Genomic DNA, 18,737 nt, shown 5'->3' on the forward strand with positions numbered 1-18,737 from the left:
TCTGTCTGTCTGTACCTGTCTGTGTCTCTGTACCTGTCGGTACCTGTCTGTGTCTCTGTACCTGTCTGTGTCTCTGTACCTGTCTGTACCCGTCTGTCTTTCTGTACCTGTCTGTGTCTCTGTACCTGTCTGTGTCTCTGTACCTGTCTGTGTCTCTGTACCTGTCTGTGTCTCTGTACCTGTCTGTCTCTCTGTACCTGTCTGTGTCTCTGTACCTGTCTGTCTCTCTGTACCTGTCTGTATGTACCTGTCTGTGTCTCTGTACCTGTCTGTACCTGTCTGTCTCTCTGTACCTGTCTGTGTCTCTGTACCTGTCTGTCTCTCTGTACCTGTCTGTGTCTCTGTACCTGTCTGTGTCTCTGTACCTGTCTGTGTCTCTGTACCTGTATGTGTCTCTGTACCTGTCTGTGTCTCTGTACCTGTCTGTGTCTCTGTACCTGTCTGTCTCTCTGTACCTGTCTGTGTCTCTGTACCTGTCTGTGTCTCTGTACCTGTCTGTGCCTCTGTACCTGTCTGTGTCTCTATGTGCCTGGATGTACCTGTCTGTGCCTGACTGTGTCTGTCTGTCTGTGGCTGACTGTGTCTGTCCGTGTCTGTATGTGCCTCTGTACCTGTCTGTGTCTGTCTGTGTCTATGTGTCTGTCTGTGCCTATGTACCTGTCTGTGTCTCTGTACCTGTCTGTGTCTCTGTCTGTGCCTGACTGTGTCTATGTGTCTGTCTGTGCCTATGTACCTGTCTGTGCCTCTGCACCTGTCTGTGTCTGTCTATACCTGTCCGTGTCTGTCTGTGTCTCTGTACCTGTCTGTGTCTATGTACCTGTCTGTGTCTCTGTACTTGTCTGTGTCTCTGTCTGTGCCTGACTGTGTCTATGTGTCTGTCTGTGCCTATGTACCTGTCTGTGCCTCTGTACCTGTCCGTGTCTGTCTGTGTCTCTGTACCTGTCTGTGTCTCTGTACCTGTCTGTGTCTCTGTACCTGTCTGTACCTGTCTGTGTCTCTGTACCTGTCTGTGTCTCTGTACCTGTCTGTGTCTCTGTACCTGTCTGTGTCTCTGTACCTGTCTGTGTCTCTGTATCTGTCTGTGCCTATGTACCCGTCTGTGCCTATGTACCTGTCTGTGTCTGTGTCTGTCCGTGTCTGTACCTGTCTGTACCTGTCAGTCTGTGTCTCTGTACCTGTCTGTGTCTGTCTGTACCTGTCTGTGTCTCTGTACCTGTCTGTGTCTGTCTGTACCTGTCCGTGTCTGTCTGTGTCTCTGTACCTGTCTGTCTGTACCTGTCTGTGTCTCTGTACCTGTCTGTCTGTCTGTACCTGCCTGTGTCTCTGTACCTGTCGGTACCTGTCTGTGTCTCTGTACCTGTCTGTACCTGTCTGTGTCTCTGTACCTGTCTGTGTCTCTGTACCTGTCTGTACCTGTCTGTGTCTCTGTACCTGTCTGTGTCTCTGTACCTGTCTGTACCTGTCTGTGTCTCTGTACCTGTCTGTGTCTCTGTACCTGTCTGTGTCTCTGTACCTGTCTGTGTCTCTGTACCTGTCTGTACCTGTATGTGTCTCTGTACCTGTCTGTCTCTCTGTACCTGTCTGTGTCTCTGTACCTGTCTGTGTCTCTGTACCTGTCTGTCTCTCTGTACCTGTCTGTGTCTCTGTACCTGTCTGTGTTTCTGTACCTGTCTGTCTCTCTGTACCTGTCTGTGTCTCTGTACCTGTCTGTGTCTATGTACCTGTCTGTACCTGTCTGTGTCTCTGTACCTGTCTGTCTCTCTGTACCTATCTGTGTCTCTGTACCTGTCTGTCTCTCTGTACCTGTCTGTCTGTACCTGTCTGTGTCTCTGTACCTGTCTGTCTCTCTGTACCTGTCTGTGTCTCTGTACCTGTCTGTCTCTCTGTACCTGTCTGTCTCTCTGTACCTGTCTGTGTCTCTGTACCTGTCTGTACCTGTATGTGTCTCTGTACCTGTCTGTGTCTCTGTACCTGTCTGTCTCTCTGTACCTGTCTGTCTCTCTGTACCTGTCTGTCTCTCTGTACCTGTCTGTATCTGTCTGTGTCTCTGTACCTGTCTGTGTCTCTGTACCTGTCTGTACCTGTCTGTGTCTCTGTACCTGTCTGTGTCTCTGTACCTGTCTGTGTCTCTGTACCTGTCTGTCTCTCTGTACCTGTCTGTGTCTCTGTACCTGTCTGTCTGTACCTGTCTGTGTCTCTGTACCTGTCTGTCTCTCTGTACCTGTCTGTGTCTCTGTACCTGTCTGTCTCTCTGTACCTGTCTGTGTCTCTGTACCTGTCTGTGTCTCTGTACCTGTCTGTCTCTCTGTACCTGTCTGTACCTGTCTGTGTCTCTGTACCTGTCTGTACCTGTCTGTGTCTCTGTACCTGTCTGTGTCTCTGTACCTGTCTGTGTCTCTGTACCTGTCTGTACCTGTCTGTGTCTCTGTACCTGTCTGTCTCTCTGTACCTGTCTGTGTCTCTGTACCTGTCTGTCTCTCTGTACCTGTCTGTGTCTCTGTACCTGTCTGTCTGTACCTGTCTGTGTCTCTGTACCTGTCTGTCTCTCTGTACCTGTCTGTGTCTCTGTACCTGTCTGTCTCTCTGTACCTGTCTGTCTGTACCTGTCTGTGTCTCTGTACCTGTCTGTCTCTCTGTACCTGTCTGTACCTGTCTGTACCTGTCTGTCTCTCTGTACCTGTCTGTGTCTCTGTACCTGTCTGTGTCTCTGTACCTGTCTGTACCTGTCTGTCTCTCTGTACCTGTCTGTGTCTCTGTCTCTGTACCTGTCTGTACCTGTATGTGTCTCTGTACCTGTCTGTGTCTCTGTACCGGTCTGTCTCTCTGTACCTGTCTCTCTCTGTACCTGTCTGTCTCTCTGTACCTGTCTGTACCTGTCTGTGTCTCTGTACCTGTCTGTGTCTCTGTACCTGTCTGTCTCTCTGTACCTGTCTGTATCTGTCTGTGTCTCTGTACCTGTCTGTGTCTCTGTACCTGTCTGTGTCTCTGTACCTGTCTGTACCTGTCTGTGTCTCTGTACCTGTCTGTCTCTCTGTACCTGTCTGTGTCTCTGTACCTGTCTGTCTCTCTGTACCTGTCTGTCTGTACCTGTCTGTGTCTCTGTACCTGTCTGTCTCTCTGTACCTGTCTGTACCTGTCTGTGTCTCTGTACCTGTCTGTACCTGTCTGTGTCTCTGTACCTGTCTGTGTCTCTGTACCTGTCTGTGTCTCTGTACCTGTCTGTGTCTCTGTACCTGTCTGTGTCTCTGTACCTGTCTGTCTCTCTGTACCTGTCTGTGTCTCTGTACCTGTCTGTGTCTCTGTACCTGTCTGTACCTGTCTGTCTCTCTGTACCTCTCTCTGTACCTGTCTCTCTCTGTACCTCTCTGTCTCTCTGTACCTGTCTGTGTCTCTGTACCTGTCTCTCTCTGTACCTGCTCTGTACCTGTCTGTGTCTCTGTACCTGTCTGTGTCTCTGTACCTGTCTGTCTCTCTGTACCTGTCTGTGTCTCTGTACCTGTCTGTGTCTCTGTACCTGTCTGTACCTGTCTGTCTCTCTGTACCTGTCTGTGTCTCTGTACCTGTCTGTCTCTCTGTACCTGTCTGTCTGTACCTGTCTGTGTCTCTGTACCTGTCTGTCTCTCTGTACCTGTCTGTACCTGTCTGTGTCTCTGTACCTGTCTGTACCTGTCTGTGTCTCTGTACCTGTCTGTGTCTCTCTGTACCTGTCTGTGTCTCTGTACCTGTCTGTGTCTCTGTACCTGTCTGTCTCTCTGTACCTGTCTGTACCTGTCTGTCTCTGTACCTGTCTGTCTCTCTGTACCTGTCTGTACCTGTCTGTGTCTCTGTACCTGTCTCTCTGTACCTGTCTCTCTCTCTGTACCTGTCTCTCTCTGTACCTGTCTGTCTCTGTACCTGTCTGTCTCTCTGTACCTGTCTGTACCTGTCTGTGTCTCTGTACCTGTCTGTCTCTCTGTACCTGTCTGTACCTGTCTGTGTCTCTGTACCTGTCTGTACCTGTCTGTCTCTCTGTACCTGTCTGTGTCTCTGTACCTGTCTGTACCTGTCTGTCTCTCTGTACCTGTCTGTGTCTCTGTACCTGTCTGTCTCTCTGTACCTGTCTGTGTCTCTGTACCTGTCTGTGTCTCTGTACCTGTCTGTCTCTCTGTACCTGTCTGTGTCTCTGTACCTGTCTGTCTCTCTGTACCTGTCTGTGTCTCTGTACCTGTCTGTGTCTCTGTACCTGTCTGTGTCTCTGTACCTGTCTGTACCTGTCTGTCTCTCTGTACCTGTCTGTGTCTCTGTACATGTCTGTCTCTCTGTACCTGTCTGTGTCTCTGTACCTGTCTGTGTCTCTGTACCTGTCTGTGTCTCTGTACCTGTCTGTACCTGTCTGTCTCTCTGTACCTGTCTGTGTCTCTGTACCTGTCTGTATCTGTCTGTGTCTCTGTACCTGTCTGTGTCTCTGTACCTGTCTGTCTCTCTGTACCTGTCTGTCTCTCTGTACCTGTCTGTACCTGTCTGTGTCTCTGTACCTGTCTGTCTCTCTGTACCTGTCTGTGTCTCTGTACCTGTCTGTACCTGTCTGTGTCTCTGTACCTGTCTGTGTCTCTGTACCTGTCTGTGCCGGATGGCGTTGATGTCTCTCCTCTCATGTCCCCTCTTCATCTTCATCACTCAGCAGCTTCCTCCTCCTCGTCATAGACTAACACTCCTGTGGTGCTGCTTGGTGAAGCTAGCCCCTCCCTTCTCCCGCGTGGTCGTTTTCTCCGTGCCGATTGGCTCCTGCTTGCGGCCCCACCCCTCCCCCACGGCGCTGCCAGCTCCGCTCATGTCTCCCAGGTGTTCCACCGAGTCACACGCGTCCAGGTCCGTGGCGACGGCCTGCGGGCCGATGACCGACACGCGGTCTGGCTCCGCCTCCTGCCGCTCCCTCTGGCCCCACCCACTCTCTCGGTGCCTCTCCACCCACAGCCGGGTTTTCTCTCCGTCCGCCCAGTTGCTCTCGACTCCGCCGAATCCCGCACAGCTCCTCCCGATGTGACCTCTGACCTCGGCCTCGGCACCGACGGGGGAGCTCCGCCCCCCGCAGACCGCGGGGCGCCCCCCGCTGGCTCGGTCCCGCCCCCTCTGGGTGTGGATCTGCTCGCTGATCTGCTCCAGGTTCCTGAGGGCCACCGAGTAGCGCGACTTCACCGTGGCAACGCGCTCCTCCAGCTGCACGACGCTCGCCTTGTGCTCCTGGGGAGGGAACAGGTAGTAGATCACTACACACTGGATCACTTCACACTACACACTGAGTAGATCACTACACACTGGATCACTACACACTACACACTGAGTAGATCACTACACACTGGATCACTTCACACTACACACTGAGTAGATCATTACACACTGGATCACTTCACACTACACACTGAGTAGATCACTACACACTGGATCACTTCACACTACACACTGAGTAGATCACTACACACTGGATCACTTCACACTACACACTGAGTAGATCACTACACACTGGATCACTACACACTGAGTGTGGTCACACATGGGGTCATCGGACCCTATGAGACGGCATAGATCCTATCTGCTGATGGATCATCGAGGTCTGGGTCGTGGAATTCCTGCTCCTGACTACGCCACTGTCCTGTTGAGACTCCGCCCACTGTTGAGACTCCGCCCACTCCTCCTCCCCACCGCCATCTGCCTGATGGATCGTGGAGGTCTCCATCGTGGAATATGCCTACTATGAACTATCCATACACTCTGTCATATTCATTGAATGTATTTTAACTCTAATCTGTCCTTCTGTACACATTACATCTATTGCATCTGTCCATCCTGGAGAGGGATCCTCCTCTGTTGCTCTCCTGAAGGTTTCTTCCCTTTTTTTCCCCCCTGAAGGGTTATTTGGGAGTTTTTCCTGGTCCGATGTGAGGTTTTGGGGCAGGGATGTCTATGTGTACAGATTGTAAAGCACTCCGAGACTAATTTGTAATTTGTGAAATTGGGCTATACAAATAAACTGAATTGAATTGAATCATGTCATAAATCATATCATAAATCATATCATGTCATAAATCATGACCATCGGCTACCAGCTAACATCCTGCTCATCCATTGTTGACGTTCATCCATCCTCTCAGGTAAAGGTCAGTGTTTGTAAACATCGGTCTGTTGTCTTGGGGGAGTGACAGCAGCACCCTCTGGCCTCATGAGTGACAGCAGCACACCTCTGGCCTCATGAGTGACAGCAGCACACCTCTGGCCTCATGAGTGACAGCAGCACACGCTGGCCACATGAGTGACAGCAGCACACCTCTGGCCTCATGAGTGACAGCAGCACCCTCTGGCCTCATGAGTGACAGCAGCACCCTCTGGCCTCATGAGTGACAGCAGCACACCTCTGGCCTCATGAGTTACAGCAGCACACCTCTGGCCTCATGAGTGACAGCAGCACACCTCTGGCCACATGAGTGACAGCAGCACCCTCTGGCCTCATGAGTGACAGCAGCACCCTCTGGCCTCATGAGTGACAGCAGCACACCTCTGGCCTCATGAGTGACAGCAGCACCCTCTGGCCTCATGAGTTACAGCAGCACACCTCTGGCCTCATGAGTGACAGCAGCACCCTCTGGCCTCATGAGTGACAGCAGCACACCTCTGGCCTCATGAGTGACAGCAGCACCCTCTGGCCTCATGAGTGACAGCAGCACACCTCTGGCCTCATGAGTGACAGCAGCACACGCTGGCCACATGAGTGACAGCAGCACCCTCTGGCCTCATGAGTTACAGCAGCACACCTCTGGCCTCATGAGTGACAGCAGCACACCTCTGGCCTCATGAGTGACAGCAGCACAACTCTGGCCTCATGAGTGACAGCAGCACCCTCTGGCCTCATGAGTGACAGCAGCACACCTCTGGCCTCATGAGTGACAGCAGCACACCTCTGGCCTCATGAGTGACAGCAGCACACCTCTGGCCTCATGAGTGACAGCAGCACACCTCTGGCCTCATGAGTGACAGCAGCACCCTCTGGCCTCATGAGTGACAGCAGCACCCTCTGGCCTCATGAGTGACAGCAGCACCTCTGGCCTCATGAGTTACAGCAGCACACCTCTGGCCTCATGAGTGACAGCAGCACACCTCTGGCCTCATGAGTGACAGCAGCACACCTCTGGCCTCATGAGTGACAGCAGCACCCTCTGGCCTCATGAGTGACAGCAGCACACCTCTGGCCTCATGAGTGACAGCAGCACCCTCTGGCCTCATGAGTGACAGCAGCACCCTCTGGCCTCATGAGTTACAGCAGCACACCTCTGGCCTCATGAGTGACAGCAGCACACCTCTGGCCTCATGAGTGACAGCAGCACACCTCTGGCCTCATGAGTGACAGCAGCACCCTCTGGCCTCATGAGTGACAGCAGCACCTCTGGCCTCATGAGTGACAGCAGCACACCTCTGGCCTCATGAGTGACAGCAGCACACCTCTGGCCTCATGAGTGACAGCAGCACACCTCTGGCCTCATGAGTGACAGCAGCACACCTCTGGCCTCATGAGTGACAGCAGCACACCTCTGGCCTCATGAGTGACAGCAGCACACCTCTGGCCTCATGAGTGACAGCAGCACCCTCTGGCCTCATGAGTGACAGCAGCACCCTCTGGCCTCATGAGTGACAGCAGCACACCTCTGGCGTCATGAGTGACAGCAGCACACGCTGGCCACATGAGTGACAGCAGCACCCTCTGGCCTCATGAGTTATGACCTCCAGACGCTTCATCTGGACTCACATCTTTAAGATGAGACGGTTTCTCTGACTCTCAGAACAACACAAAGGAAGATCTGATCACATGACATCTAGCGGGCACAGACACAGGGAGCACTGCAGGGGGAGCTGTCTTGCTCAAGGACACATGGACTCGGGCGGGGATTCAACCGCCAACGCACTGATGGAAAGACAAACCTGCTAACCACTGACCCAGCTACTATTATTAATATTAGCATTATTAATATTATTATTAATATTATTATTATTGATATGATTAATATTAGTGTTATTATTATTATTATTGATATTATTATTATTTATATTATTATTATTGATATTATTGTTATTACTATTATTGATATTATTATTACTATTATTATTAGCATTATTAAGATTATTATTAATATTATTATTATTGATATTATTATTATTATTATTATTCATATTATTATAAGTAAGGATACTAAATGACAGGCACTGTTCCATGCTCACACTTTCAGCTTGACTTAAAACATGATCAGAGGAGATGTGAGGATACAGACACACACAGGAACAACAGACACACATCACACACACACATGAACAACAGACACACACAGGAACAACAGACACACATCACACACACAGGAACAACAGACACACATCTCACACATACATGAACAACAGACACACACCACACACAGGAACAACAGACACACATCACACACACAGGAACAACAGACACACACACACATGAACAACATACACACACATCACACACATGAACAACCGACACACACCATCACACACAGGAGCAACAGACACACACATGAACAACCGACACACACCATCACACACAGGAGCAACAGACACACACAGGAACAACCGACACACACCATCACACACAGGAGCAACAGACACACACAGGAACAACAGACACACACATGATCAACATACACACACAGGTGCAACAGACACACACAGGAGCAACAGACACACACAGGAGCAACAGACACACACACAGGAGCAACAGACACACACAGGAACAACAGACACACACATGATCAACAGAAACACACACAGGAACAACAGACACACACATGATCAACAGACACGCATGATCAACATACACACACAGGAGCAACATACACACACAGGAGCAACATACACACACACAGGAGCAACAGACACACACAGGAACAACAGACACACACAGGAGCAACATACACACACACAGGAGCAACAGACACACACATGATCAACAGACACACACAGGAGCAACAGACACACACAGGAACAACAGACACACACAGGAGCAACAGACACACACAGGAACAACAGACACACACATGATCAACAGACACAAACATGATCAACAGACACACATAGGAACAACAGACACACAGGAACAACGGACACACACATGATCAACAGACACACGCATGATCAACAGACACACACAGGAGCAACAGACACACACATGAGCAACAGACACACACAGGAGCAACAGACACACACAGGAGCAACAGACACACACAGGAGCAATAGACACACACAGGAGCAACAGACACACACAGGAGCAATAGACACACACAGGAGCAACAGACACACACAGGAGCAACAGACACACACAGGAGCAACAGACACACACAGGAGCAATAGACACACACAGGAGCAACAGACACACACAGGAGCAATAGACACACACATGAGCAACAGACACACACAGGAGCAATAGACACACACATGAGCAACAGACACACACAGGAGCAACAGACACACACAGGAGCAACAGACACACACAGGAGCAACAGACACACACAGGAGCAACAGACACACACAGGAGCAATAGACACACAGGAGCAATAGACACACACAGGAGCAACAGACACACACAGGAGCAACAGACACACACAGGAGCAACAGACACACAGGAGCAACAGACACACACAGGAGCAATAGACACACAGGAGCAACAGACACACACAGGAGCAATAGACACACAGGAGCAATAGACACACACAGGAGCAACAGACACACACATCACACACAGGAGCAACAGACACACACAGGAGCAATAGACACACACATGAGCAACAGACACACACAGGAGCAATAGACACACACATGAGCAACAGACACACACAGGAGCAATAGACACACACAGGAGCAACAGACACACACATCACACACAGGAGCAACAGACACACACAGGAGCAATAGACACACACATGAGCAACAGACACACACAGGAGCAATAGACACACACATGAGCAACAGACACACACAGGAGCAACAGACACACACAGGAGCAATATACACACACAGGAGCAACAGACACACACAGGAGCAACAGACACACACAGGAGCAATAGACACACACAGGAGCAACAGACACACACAGGAGCAACAGACACACACAGGAGCAATAGACACACACAGGAGCAATAGACACACACAGGAGCAACAGACACACACAGGAGCAACAGACACAGGCTCCGTGCTCCCTGACCCTCACAGTGTTCTCCTCTCATGGAGGTCTCGTCGGGTCCAGCCGTGACGTCAGGCGTCGACACACACCGTGCTGCCTCACATGAAGGTCCTGCTCCCCGCAGTGTGTGTGTGTGTGTGTACCGACCTCCAGGACGTGGTTGAACTGGGCCTTGAGTTCAAAGTAGGGCTTGGACTTGAGGAGGACCTTCTTCAGGGCTTTCTGGAGGCTCTGCACTCGCGCCTCGGCCTCCCGGCAGAGCTGCGTGACACGCTGGTGCTCCCGCTCGCCGCGGAGCCGCTCCTCCTCCGCCTCGTTCACCTGGCGGCACAGGAGCACGCCGTCACGCCTCCACCGGCAGCAGGTGGTGCTCAGTGACCGTCAGGGGGCAGAAGGACGTGAACCCTCTGCTCCCCATGCACACGCCTCAGTGCGGCCCCCCGTCTGGCCCCAGGAGACAGGGACTCACCAGCCTCAGTGTCCCAGTCGGATGTGTTGAACAGCTGTTGTGTTTCTAGCATTCAATGAACTCCTGGTAGGTTTTGGAGCATCGTCCAATCAGCTCACTCCAACACTTCTCTGTGATTGGTCACTAGACTTCCTCTGTGGTCCAGCTGGAGGGTCAGTGACCCACAGAGGTCACACACACCACGTCCTCAATGCTGCCACACACTCCATCTGGATCTATTGACTGAATCACAAACGGACTGCACATCTACTTCTAGCACCATGAGGTGTGTTCATCTGAACACGCATGTGGCCATAATGTCCTCTCTCTAGTGACACATGTCATGACGTCCTGTTGGAGCTGAAGGCTCCATGTGTGAGGAAGAGGAAGGTGAGGCTAGGAGACGAGGAGGGAGCAGGGGGCAGCAGACGGTTCCACCAGCAGCGGCTGCTCATTGTTCACTGTGCAGTTCAACAGGGAGTGGAGGGGGTGACCTCTAATGTTCATCTAGTCACATGACATCTATTGTTCATCTGGTCACATGACCTCTATTGTTCATCTAGTCACATGACATCTATTGTTCATCTGGTCACATGACATCTATTGTTCATCTGGTCACATGACATCTATTGTTCATCTGGTCACATGACATCTATTGTTCATCTAGTCACATGACATCTATTGTTCATCTGGTCACATGACATCTATTGTTCATCTGGTCACATGACATCTATTGTTCATCTGGTCACATGACATCTATTGTTCATCTGGTCACATGACATCTATTGTTCATCTAGTCACATGACATCTATTGTTCATCTAGTCACATGACCTCTATTGTTCATCTAGTCACGTGACCTCTATTGTTCATCTGGTCACATGACATCTATTGTTCATCTAGTCACATGACATCTATTGTTCATCTAGTCACATAACATCTATTGTTCATCTAGTCACATGACATCTATTGTTCATCTAGTCACATAACATCTATTGTTCATCTGGTCACATGACATCTATTGTTCATCTAGTCACATGACATCTATTGTTCATCTGGTCACATGACATCTATTGTTCATCTAGTCACATGACATCTATTGTTCATCTAGTCACATGACCTCTATTGTTCATCTAGTCACATGACATCTATTGTTCATCTGGTCACATGACATCTATTGTTCATTTAGTCACATGACCTCTATTGTTCATCTGGTCACATAACATCTATTGTTCATCTAGTCACATGACCTCTATTGTTCATCTGGTCACATGACCTCTATTGTTCATCTAGTCACATGACATCTATTGTTCATCTGGTCACATGACCTATATTGTTCATCTAGTCACATGACCTCTATTGTTCATCTAGTCACATAACATCTATTGTTCATCTGGTCACGTGAGATCTATTGTTCATCTAGTCACATGACATCTATTGTTCATCTGGTCACGTGACATCTATTGTTCATCTGGTCACATGACATCTATTGTTCATCTGGTCACGTGACATCTATTATTCATCTAGTCACATGACATCTATTGTTCATCTGGTCACATGACATCTATTGTTCATCTGGTCACATGACATCTATTGTTCATCTGGTCACATGACATCTATTGTTCATCTGGTCACATGACATCTATTGTTCATCTGGTCACATGACCTCTATTGTTCATCTAGTCACATAACATCTATTGTTCATCTGGTCACATGACATCTATTGTTCATCTAGTCACATGACCTCTATTGTTCATCTGGTCACATGACATCTATTGTTCATCTGGTCACATGACCTCTATTGTTCATCTAGTCACATGACCTCTATTGTTCATCTGGTCACATGACCTCTATTGTTCATCTGGTCACATGACATCTATTGTTCATCTGGTCACATGACCTCTATTGTTCATCTAGTCACATGACATCTATTGTTCATCTGGTCACATGACATCTATTGTTCATCTGGTCACATGACATCTATTGTTCATCTAGTCACATGACATCTATTGTTCATCTGGTCACATGACATCTATTGTTCATCTGGTCACATGACATCTATTGTTCATCTGGTCACATGACATCTATTGTTCATCTAGTCACATGACATCTATTGTTCATCTAGTCACATGACATCTATTGTTCATCTGGTCACATGACATCTATTGTTCATCTAGTCACATGACATCTATTGTTCATCTGGTCACATGACATCTATTGTTCATCTAGTCACATGACATCTATTGTTCATCTGGTCACGTGACATATATTGTTCATCTAGTCACATGACATCTATTGTTCATCTGGTCACATGACATCTATTGTTCATCTAGTCACATGACATCTATTGTTCATCTGGTCACATGACATCTATTGTTCACCTGGTCACATGACATCTATTGTTCACCTGGTCACATGACATCTATTGTTCATCTGGTCACATGACATCTATTGTTCATCTGGTCACATGACATCTATTACACCTGTCCATCCTGGAGAGGGATCCTCCTCTGTTCTCTCCTGAAGGTTTTTTACCTTTTTTTACCCTGAAAGGTTTTGTTTTGTTTCTTGGGGGTTGTTCCTGATCCGATGTGAGGTCAAAGGTCAGGGACGTCATATATGTACAGACTTTGTGATTCTGGGCTATACAAACACCACATGTCTTTCTCTTCAGCTCTCTGTGTACCTTGGCGGTGGCGTGGTTGAGCATCTCCTGCCAGGTGGGGTCCATGGTGTTCCTGTCCGCCAGGAGGCCCTGCTCCGCCACAGACACCATCTCCCTGGCTGCGCTGTGCATGGACACAGCCCTCTCATATCTCAGCGCTGCCTTCTGGGTCTCCTGTTGAGCCTGGAGAGCAGAAACATGTCATCTACTGCATCTACTACAATAAGGAGGGGCACTCATTTCAAGGATGCCTCCCAGAGCTGATATTCATTTCTCTGTAATATTATGAGATTTTAATATAATAAATGTTGCGGCTTCAAATAAGCCCAGTGGGCATTCCTCCTCTTCCTGCACTGTGAAATTATTTATCTCTCTTCAATTCAATTTAATACACTTTATATAGCCCAACGCCTTGTTCAAGTAACTTGAATATACATAAAAGATGGTTCGAAAAGTAAAATACATTTAGTGGTATTTAATTACAACGTTAATAAATCTGTGTTCACAGTGTGCATCTCTACCTGTGAGGCTAGACTACTGGACCACCTAGATCCTGGCGAAGTACCTTCTTTAAATAAGTTGATCTGCTAGAGTTGTATTTGCTGTAATGAGGCGACTAGATTCCTAGTCTGTACTGTCTGATCCGATCCTTTGGCAGGAAGTAGATTATTGTCCAACCTGATCTTCACTGATTACAGGGTAGATCTTCTATTGTTCTGAGCCCACTGGGTCTCGATTGCTGGCCAATCTACTAACGGCAGGCTGGGGGAGTGGCCGACACAGATGTAGCTAATTAGCGTCAACTCGGTGCATAATCAGGTAGAGTCTTTAAGAGTCAGCTTTAGAGTCAGCGGATACTCGTTGTATGAAGAGGAAGAGGAGGATAAAGACCTAGGAGTCTTTGGTTGGAGTCTAGACTCTGAGGATAAAGACCTAGGAGTCTTTGGTTGGAGTCTAGACTAGGAGGATAAAGACCTAGGATTCTTTGGTTGTGGTCAAGACTAGGAGGATAAAGACCTCGGAGTCTTTGGTTGGAGTCTAGACTCTGAGGATAAAGACCTAGGAGTCTTTGGTTGGAGTGAAGACTAGGAGGATAAAGACCTAGGAGTCTTTGGTTGGAGTGCAGACTAGGAGAATAAAGACCTAGGAGTCTTTGGTTGGAGTCTAGACTCTGAGGATAAAGACATAGGTTTCTTTTGTTGGAGTCTAGACTCAGAAGATAAAGACCTCGGAGTCTTTTGTTGGAGTCTAGACTAGGAGGATAAAGACCTAGGATTATTTTGTTGGAGTCTAGACTCAGAAGATAAAGACCTAGGAGTCTTTGGTTGGAGTCAAGACTAGGAGGATAAAGACCTAGGATTCCTTTGTTGGAGTCTAGACTCTGAGGATAAAGATCTAGGATTCTTTTGTTGGAGTCTAGACTCAGAAGATAAAGACCTAGGAGTCTTTTGTTGGAGTCTAGACTAGGAGGATAAAGACCTAGGATTCTTTTGTTGGAGTCTAGACGAGGAGGATAAAGACCTATGATTCTTTTGTTGGAGTCTAGACGAGGAGGATAAAGACCTAGGATTCTTTTGTTGGAGTCTAGACGAGGAGGATAAAGACCTATGATTCTTTTGTTGGAGTCTAGACGAGGAGGATAAAGACCTAGGATTCTTTTGTTGGAGTCTAGACTAGGAGGATAAAGACCTAGGATTCTTTCTCCCCAATTTGATCAATGACGACATGTACAGCCGAATGTCTTCATTCAACTGCTGGCTGTCGAGGTGCCCAGCGAATAATGTGGGCTACGTAGACAACTGGAAGACTTTCTGGGGAAAGCCTGATCTGATGAGGAGAGACGGCATCCATCCCACGTTGGATGGAACGCGTCTCATTTCTGCGAATATGACCAAGTTGATCACCGTATCCATGACAACCCAGGGTTCAGATCAGGACCCGGGAGCAGAGTTGTAGTCTTACACCCTTCTCTGCTCTTCCAATACTCATGGTATTACTGATGGTATTACTGATGGTATTACTCATGGTATTACTGATGGTATTACTGATGGTATTACTGATGGTATTACTCATGGTTTTACTCATGGTTTTACTCATGGTATTATTGATTGTTTGACTGATGTTATTACTGATGGTATTACTCATGGTATTACTGATGGTATTACTGATGGTATTACTGATGGTATTACTCATGGTATTACTCATGGTATTACTCATGGTTTTACTCATGGTATTATTGATTGTTTGATTGATGTTATTACTGATGGTATTACTCATGGTATTACTGATGGTATTACTGATGGTATTACTGATGGTATTACTCATGGTATTGCTCATGGTTTTACTCATGGTATTATTGATTGTTTGACTGATGGTATTACTGATGGTATTACTCATGGTTTTACTGATGGTATTATTCATGGTATTACTCATGGTATTACTCATGTTATTACTTATGGTATTACTCATGGTATTACTGATGGTATTACTCATGGTATTACTCATGGTATTACTGATGGTATTACTCATGGTATTACTCATGGTATTACTCATGTTATTACTTATGGTATTACTCATGGTATTACTCATGGTATTACTGATGGTATTACTCATGGTATTACTGACGGTATTACTCATGGTATTACTGATGTTATTACTTATTACTGATGTTATTACTGACGGTATTACTCATGGTATTACTCATGGTATTACTGATGGTATTACTCATGGTATTACTCATGTTATTACTCATGGTATTACTGATGGTATTACTGATGTTATTATTCATGGTATTACTGATGTTATTATTCATGGTATTACTGATGGTATTACTGATGTTATTACTCATGGTATTACCGATGGTATTACTGATGGTATTACTCATGGTATTACTGATGGTATTACTGATGGTATTACTCATGGTATTACTGATGGTATTACTCATGGTATTACTGATGGTATTACTGATGGTATTACTCATGGTATTACTCATGGTATTACTGATGGTATTACTGATGGTATTACTCATGGTATTACTGATGGTATTACTGATGGTATTACTCATGGTATTACTGATGGTATTACTGATGGTATTACTGATGGTATTACTCATGGTATTACTGATGGTATTACTGATGGTATTACTCATGGTATTACTGATGGTATTACTGATGGTATTACTCATGGTATTACTCATGGTATTACTGATGGTATTACTCATGGTATTACTGATGTTATTACTCATGGTATTACTGATGGTATTACTCATGGTATTACTCATGGTATTACTCATGTTATTACTCATGGTATTACTGATGGTATTACTGATGTTATTATTCATGGTATTACTGATGTTATTATTCATGGTATTACTGATGGTATTACTCATGGTATTACTGATGTTATTATTCATGGTATTACTGATGGTATTACTGATGGTATTACTGATGTTATTAATCATGGTATTACTGATGTTATTATTCATGGTATTACTGATGTTATTACTCATGGTATTACTGATGTTATTATTCATGGTATTACTGATGTTATTACTCATGGTATTACTGATGTTATTATTCATGGTATTACTGATGTTATTACTCATGGTATTACTGACGGTATTACTCATGGTATTACTGATGGTATTACTGATGTTATTACTCATGGTATTACTGATGTTATTACTCATGGTATTACTGATGTTATTATTCATGGTATTACTGATGTTATTACTCATGGTATTACTGATGTTATTATTCATGGTATTACTGATGGTATTACTCATGGTATTACTGATGTTATTATTCATGGTATTACTGATGGTATTACTGATGTTATTACTCATGGTATTACTGATGGTATTACTCATGGTATTACTCATGGTATTACTGATGTAATTACTCATGGTATTACTGATGGTATTACTGATGCTATTGTTGTTTGTGTGGCATTTATTGATCATATTGATATGTACTTTAGACCCAATGTCACTGGGTGAATCCTGACTACAGAACACATCTCAGTGGTTCCATGTGGAACAGAGTCTGTAGCGACTCTGGTCACATGACGTCTGCATGGAAGTAAGAAGGAGAATAACTGAATCATGGTTGTGATCGCATGAGTCTTTACATGCAGGGATTTAAGTAATAACTATTGAAATATGCAAATGAACACTATTGATTTGATGCCAAAGACATTTTCCTCATTTTCTAATTTGTATTTTTATAACTATAAATGAGTGCTAAACCGTTAAGATTCATAATCTATGATTAGCTTTATTGCTTCCTATTGCTCTTCTTCCACTCTGTTAGTTCAATTACAGTTTCAAATAACTCATCAGCATGTTGATTAATCCTTTAAAGTTAAAAAAAAAAGTTTAGTAGCTTGTGTTTCTCAGATCAGGACCTTGGACAGTGACGGTCTCAACTGGTCCACCCGGAGCAGCCCCCCCCCCCCCACCCACACACACACACACACGCACACACACACACACACGCACACGCGCACACACACGCACACACAGGCTCGTGAACGCACCTCTTTGGCCAGTCTGCGGGCTTCATAGTAGGGCCTTGCTTTCTCGATGCAGGCACCGAACTGGGAGCCCTGCGCGTTGAGCCTCCGGGCCGAGTCGGTGAGGACCCTCCGGTAGCTGGACCGGGCGTCCTGGGGGAACACAGCCGCAGTCAGCCCGCGCTGCGCCGCTGCTCTCGGTACTCACGACTCGGACTGTCCTCACATCCAGCTGCAGCTCCAGCTGGTTGATCTGGTCGCTGGCCTGGTTGAGCTGCTCCAGCTCCGCCTGCGACACGGGACACATGAGCCCGGTACCTGAACGTTACACGGCGTCGCTCCGTCAACATGCTCTATGGAACTGGAGGAACCGCCCGTTCCCGCGTCTACCGTGAGGAAGACGATGATAATGCTCATCCGGTACCTGAATCCTCGGGTCCAACTCGTCCTCGTCCCCTCCGGTCCCACCCGGGTTCTCACAGGTCTCTCTCGGCTCCTCCGCGGAGTCTTCGTCCCCTCCTCTCCGCTCCATCATGACGGAGCTCCGCTCGCCGCCCTCCGCCTCCTCCCCCGGTGTCTTCTCCCGTTTACCGGCCGGTTTGGGGAACCCCGCGCCGCTCGGGATTTCACGCGACGTCCCAGGCTTCATTGGCGGCCTGTGGTTCCGTCGACGTTTTGCTGCGTTAGCCCCCCGCTACCGGCCCCCCGCCACCGGCCACCGGCTACCGGCTACCGGCCCCTCGCTACCGGCCCCCCGCCACCGGTTACCCGTCCCCCGCCCCTTGCTACCGTCCACCGGCCACTGACTGCGTCTCGCTCGCGGTGTTCCACACCTCCGGTGCTTCAGTCCCTCCCGGCTGCGGCTCTGTTTGGTACCCACGTTATGATGCCT

At 47.4% G+C, this 18,737-nt stretch overlaps 1 protein-coding gene across 3 annotated transcripts; it reads right to left on the bottom strand.

Annotated features, from left to right (window-relative positions):
• Window positions 1-3,939: 3,939 nt before the first annotated feature.
• On the bottom strand, window positions 3,940-18,494 carry sh3bp5lb (SH3-binding domain protein 5-like, b). Of its 3 annotated transcripts, none has more exons than XR_008832494.1 (7): window positions 18,270-18,494; window positions 18,072-18,134; window positions 17,870-17,998; window positions 13,355-13,516; window positions 10,370-10,543; window positions 4,369-5,220; window positions 3,940-3,986 (listed from the first exon to the last, which is right to left on the bottom strand). XR_008832494.1 is itself a non-coding variant. In XM_056420293.1 (6 exons), the coding sequence occupies exons 1-6, from the start codon at window positions 18,492-18,494 to the stop codon at window positions 4,678-4,680; spliced, it is 1,296 nt and encodes a 431-aa protein (XP_056276268.1). In that variant the 3' UTR covers window positions 4,235-4,677. The 3 variants fall into 3 exon arrangements, 1 of the variants encoding a protein (XP_056276268.1); XR_008832496.1 differs by having other exon boundaries at window positions 3,949-3,996; window positions 4,387-5,220; XM_056420293.1 differs by lacking the exon at window positions 3,940-3,986 and having other exon boundaries at window positions 4,235-5,220.
• Between the last annotated feature and the right edge of the window lie 243 nt (window positions 18,495-18,737).

The sequence above is a fragment of the Pseudoliparis swirei genome, chromosome 1 (genome assembly GCF_029220125.1).
Source record: "Pseudoliparis swirei isolate HS2019 ecotype Mariana Trench chromosome 1, NWPU_hadal_v1, whole genome shotgun sequence".
NCBI classification, from domain to species: Eukaryota; Metazoa; Chordata; class Actinopteri; order Perciformes; family Liparidae; genus Pseudoliparis; species Pseudoliparis swirei.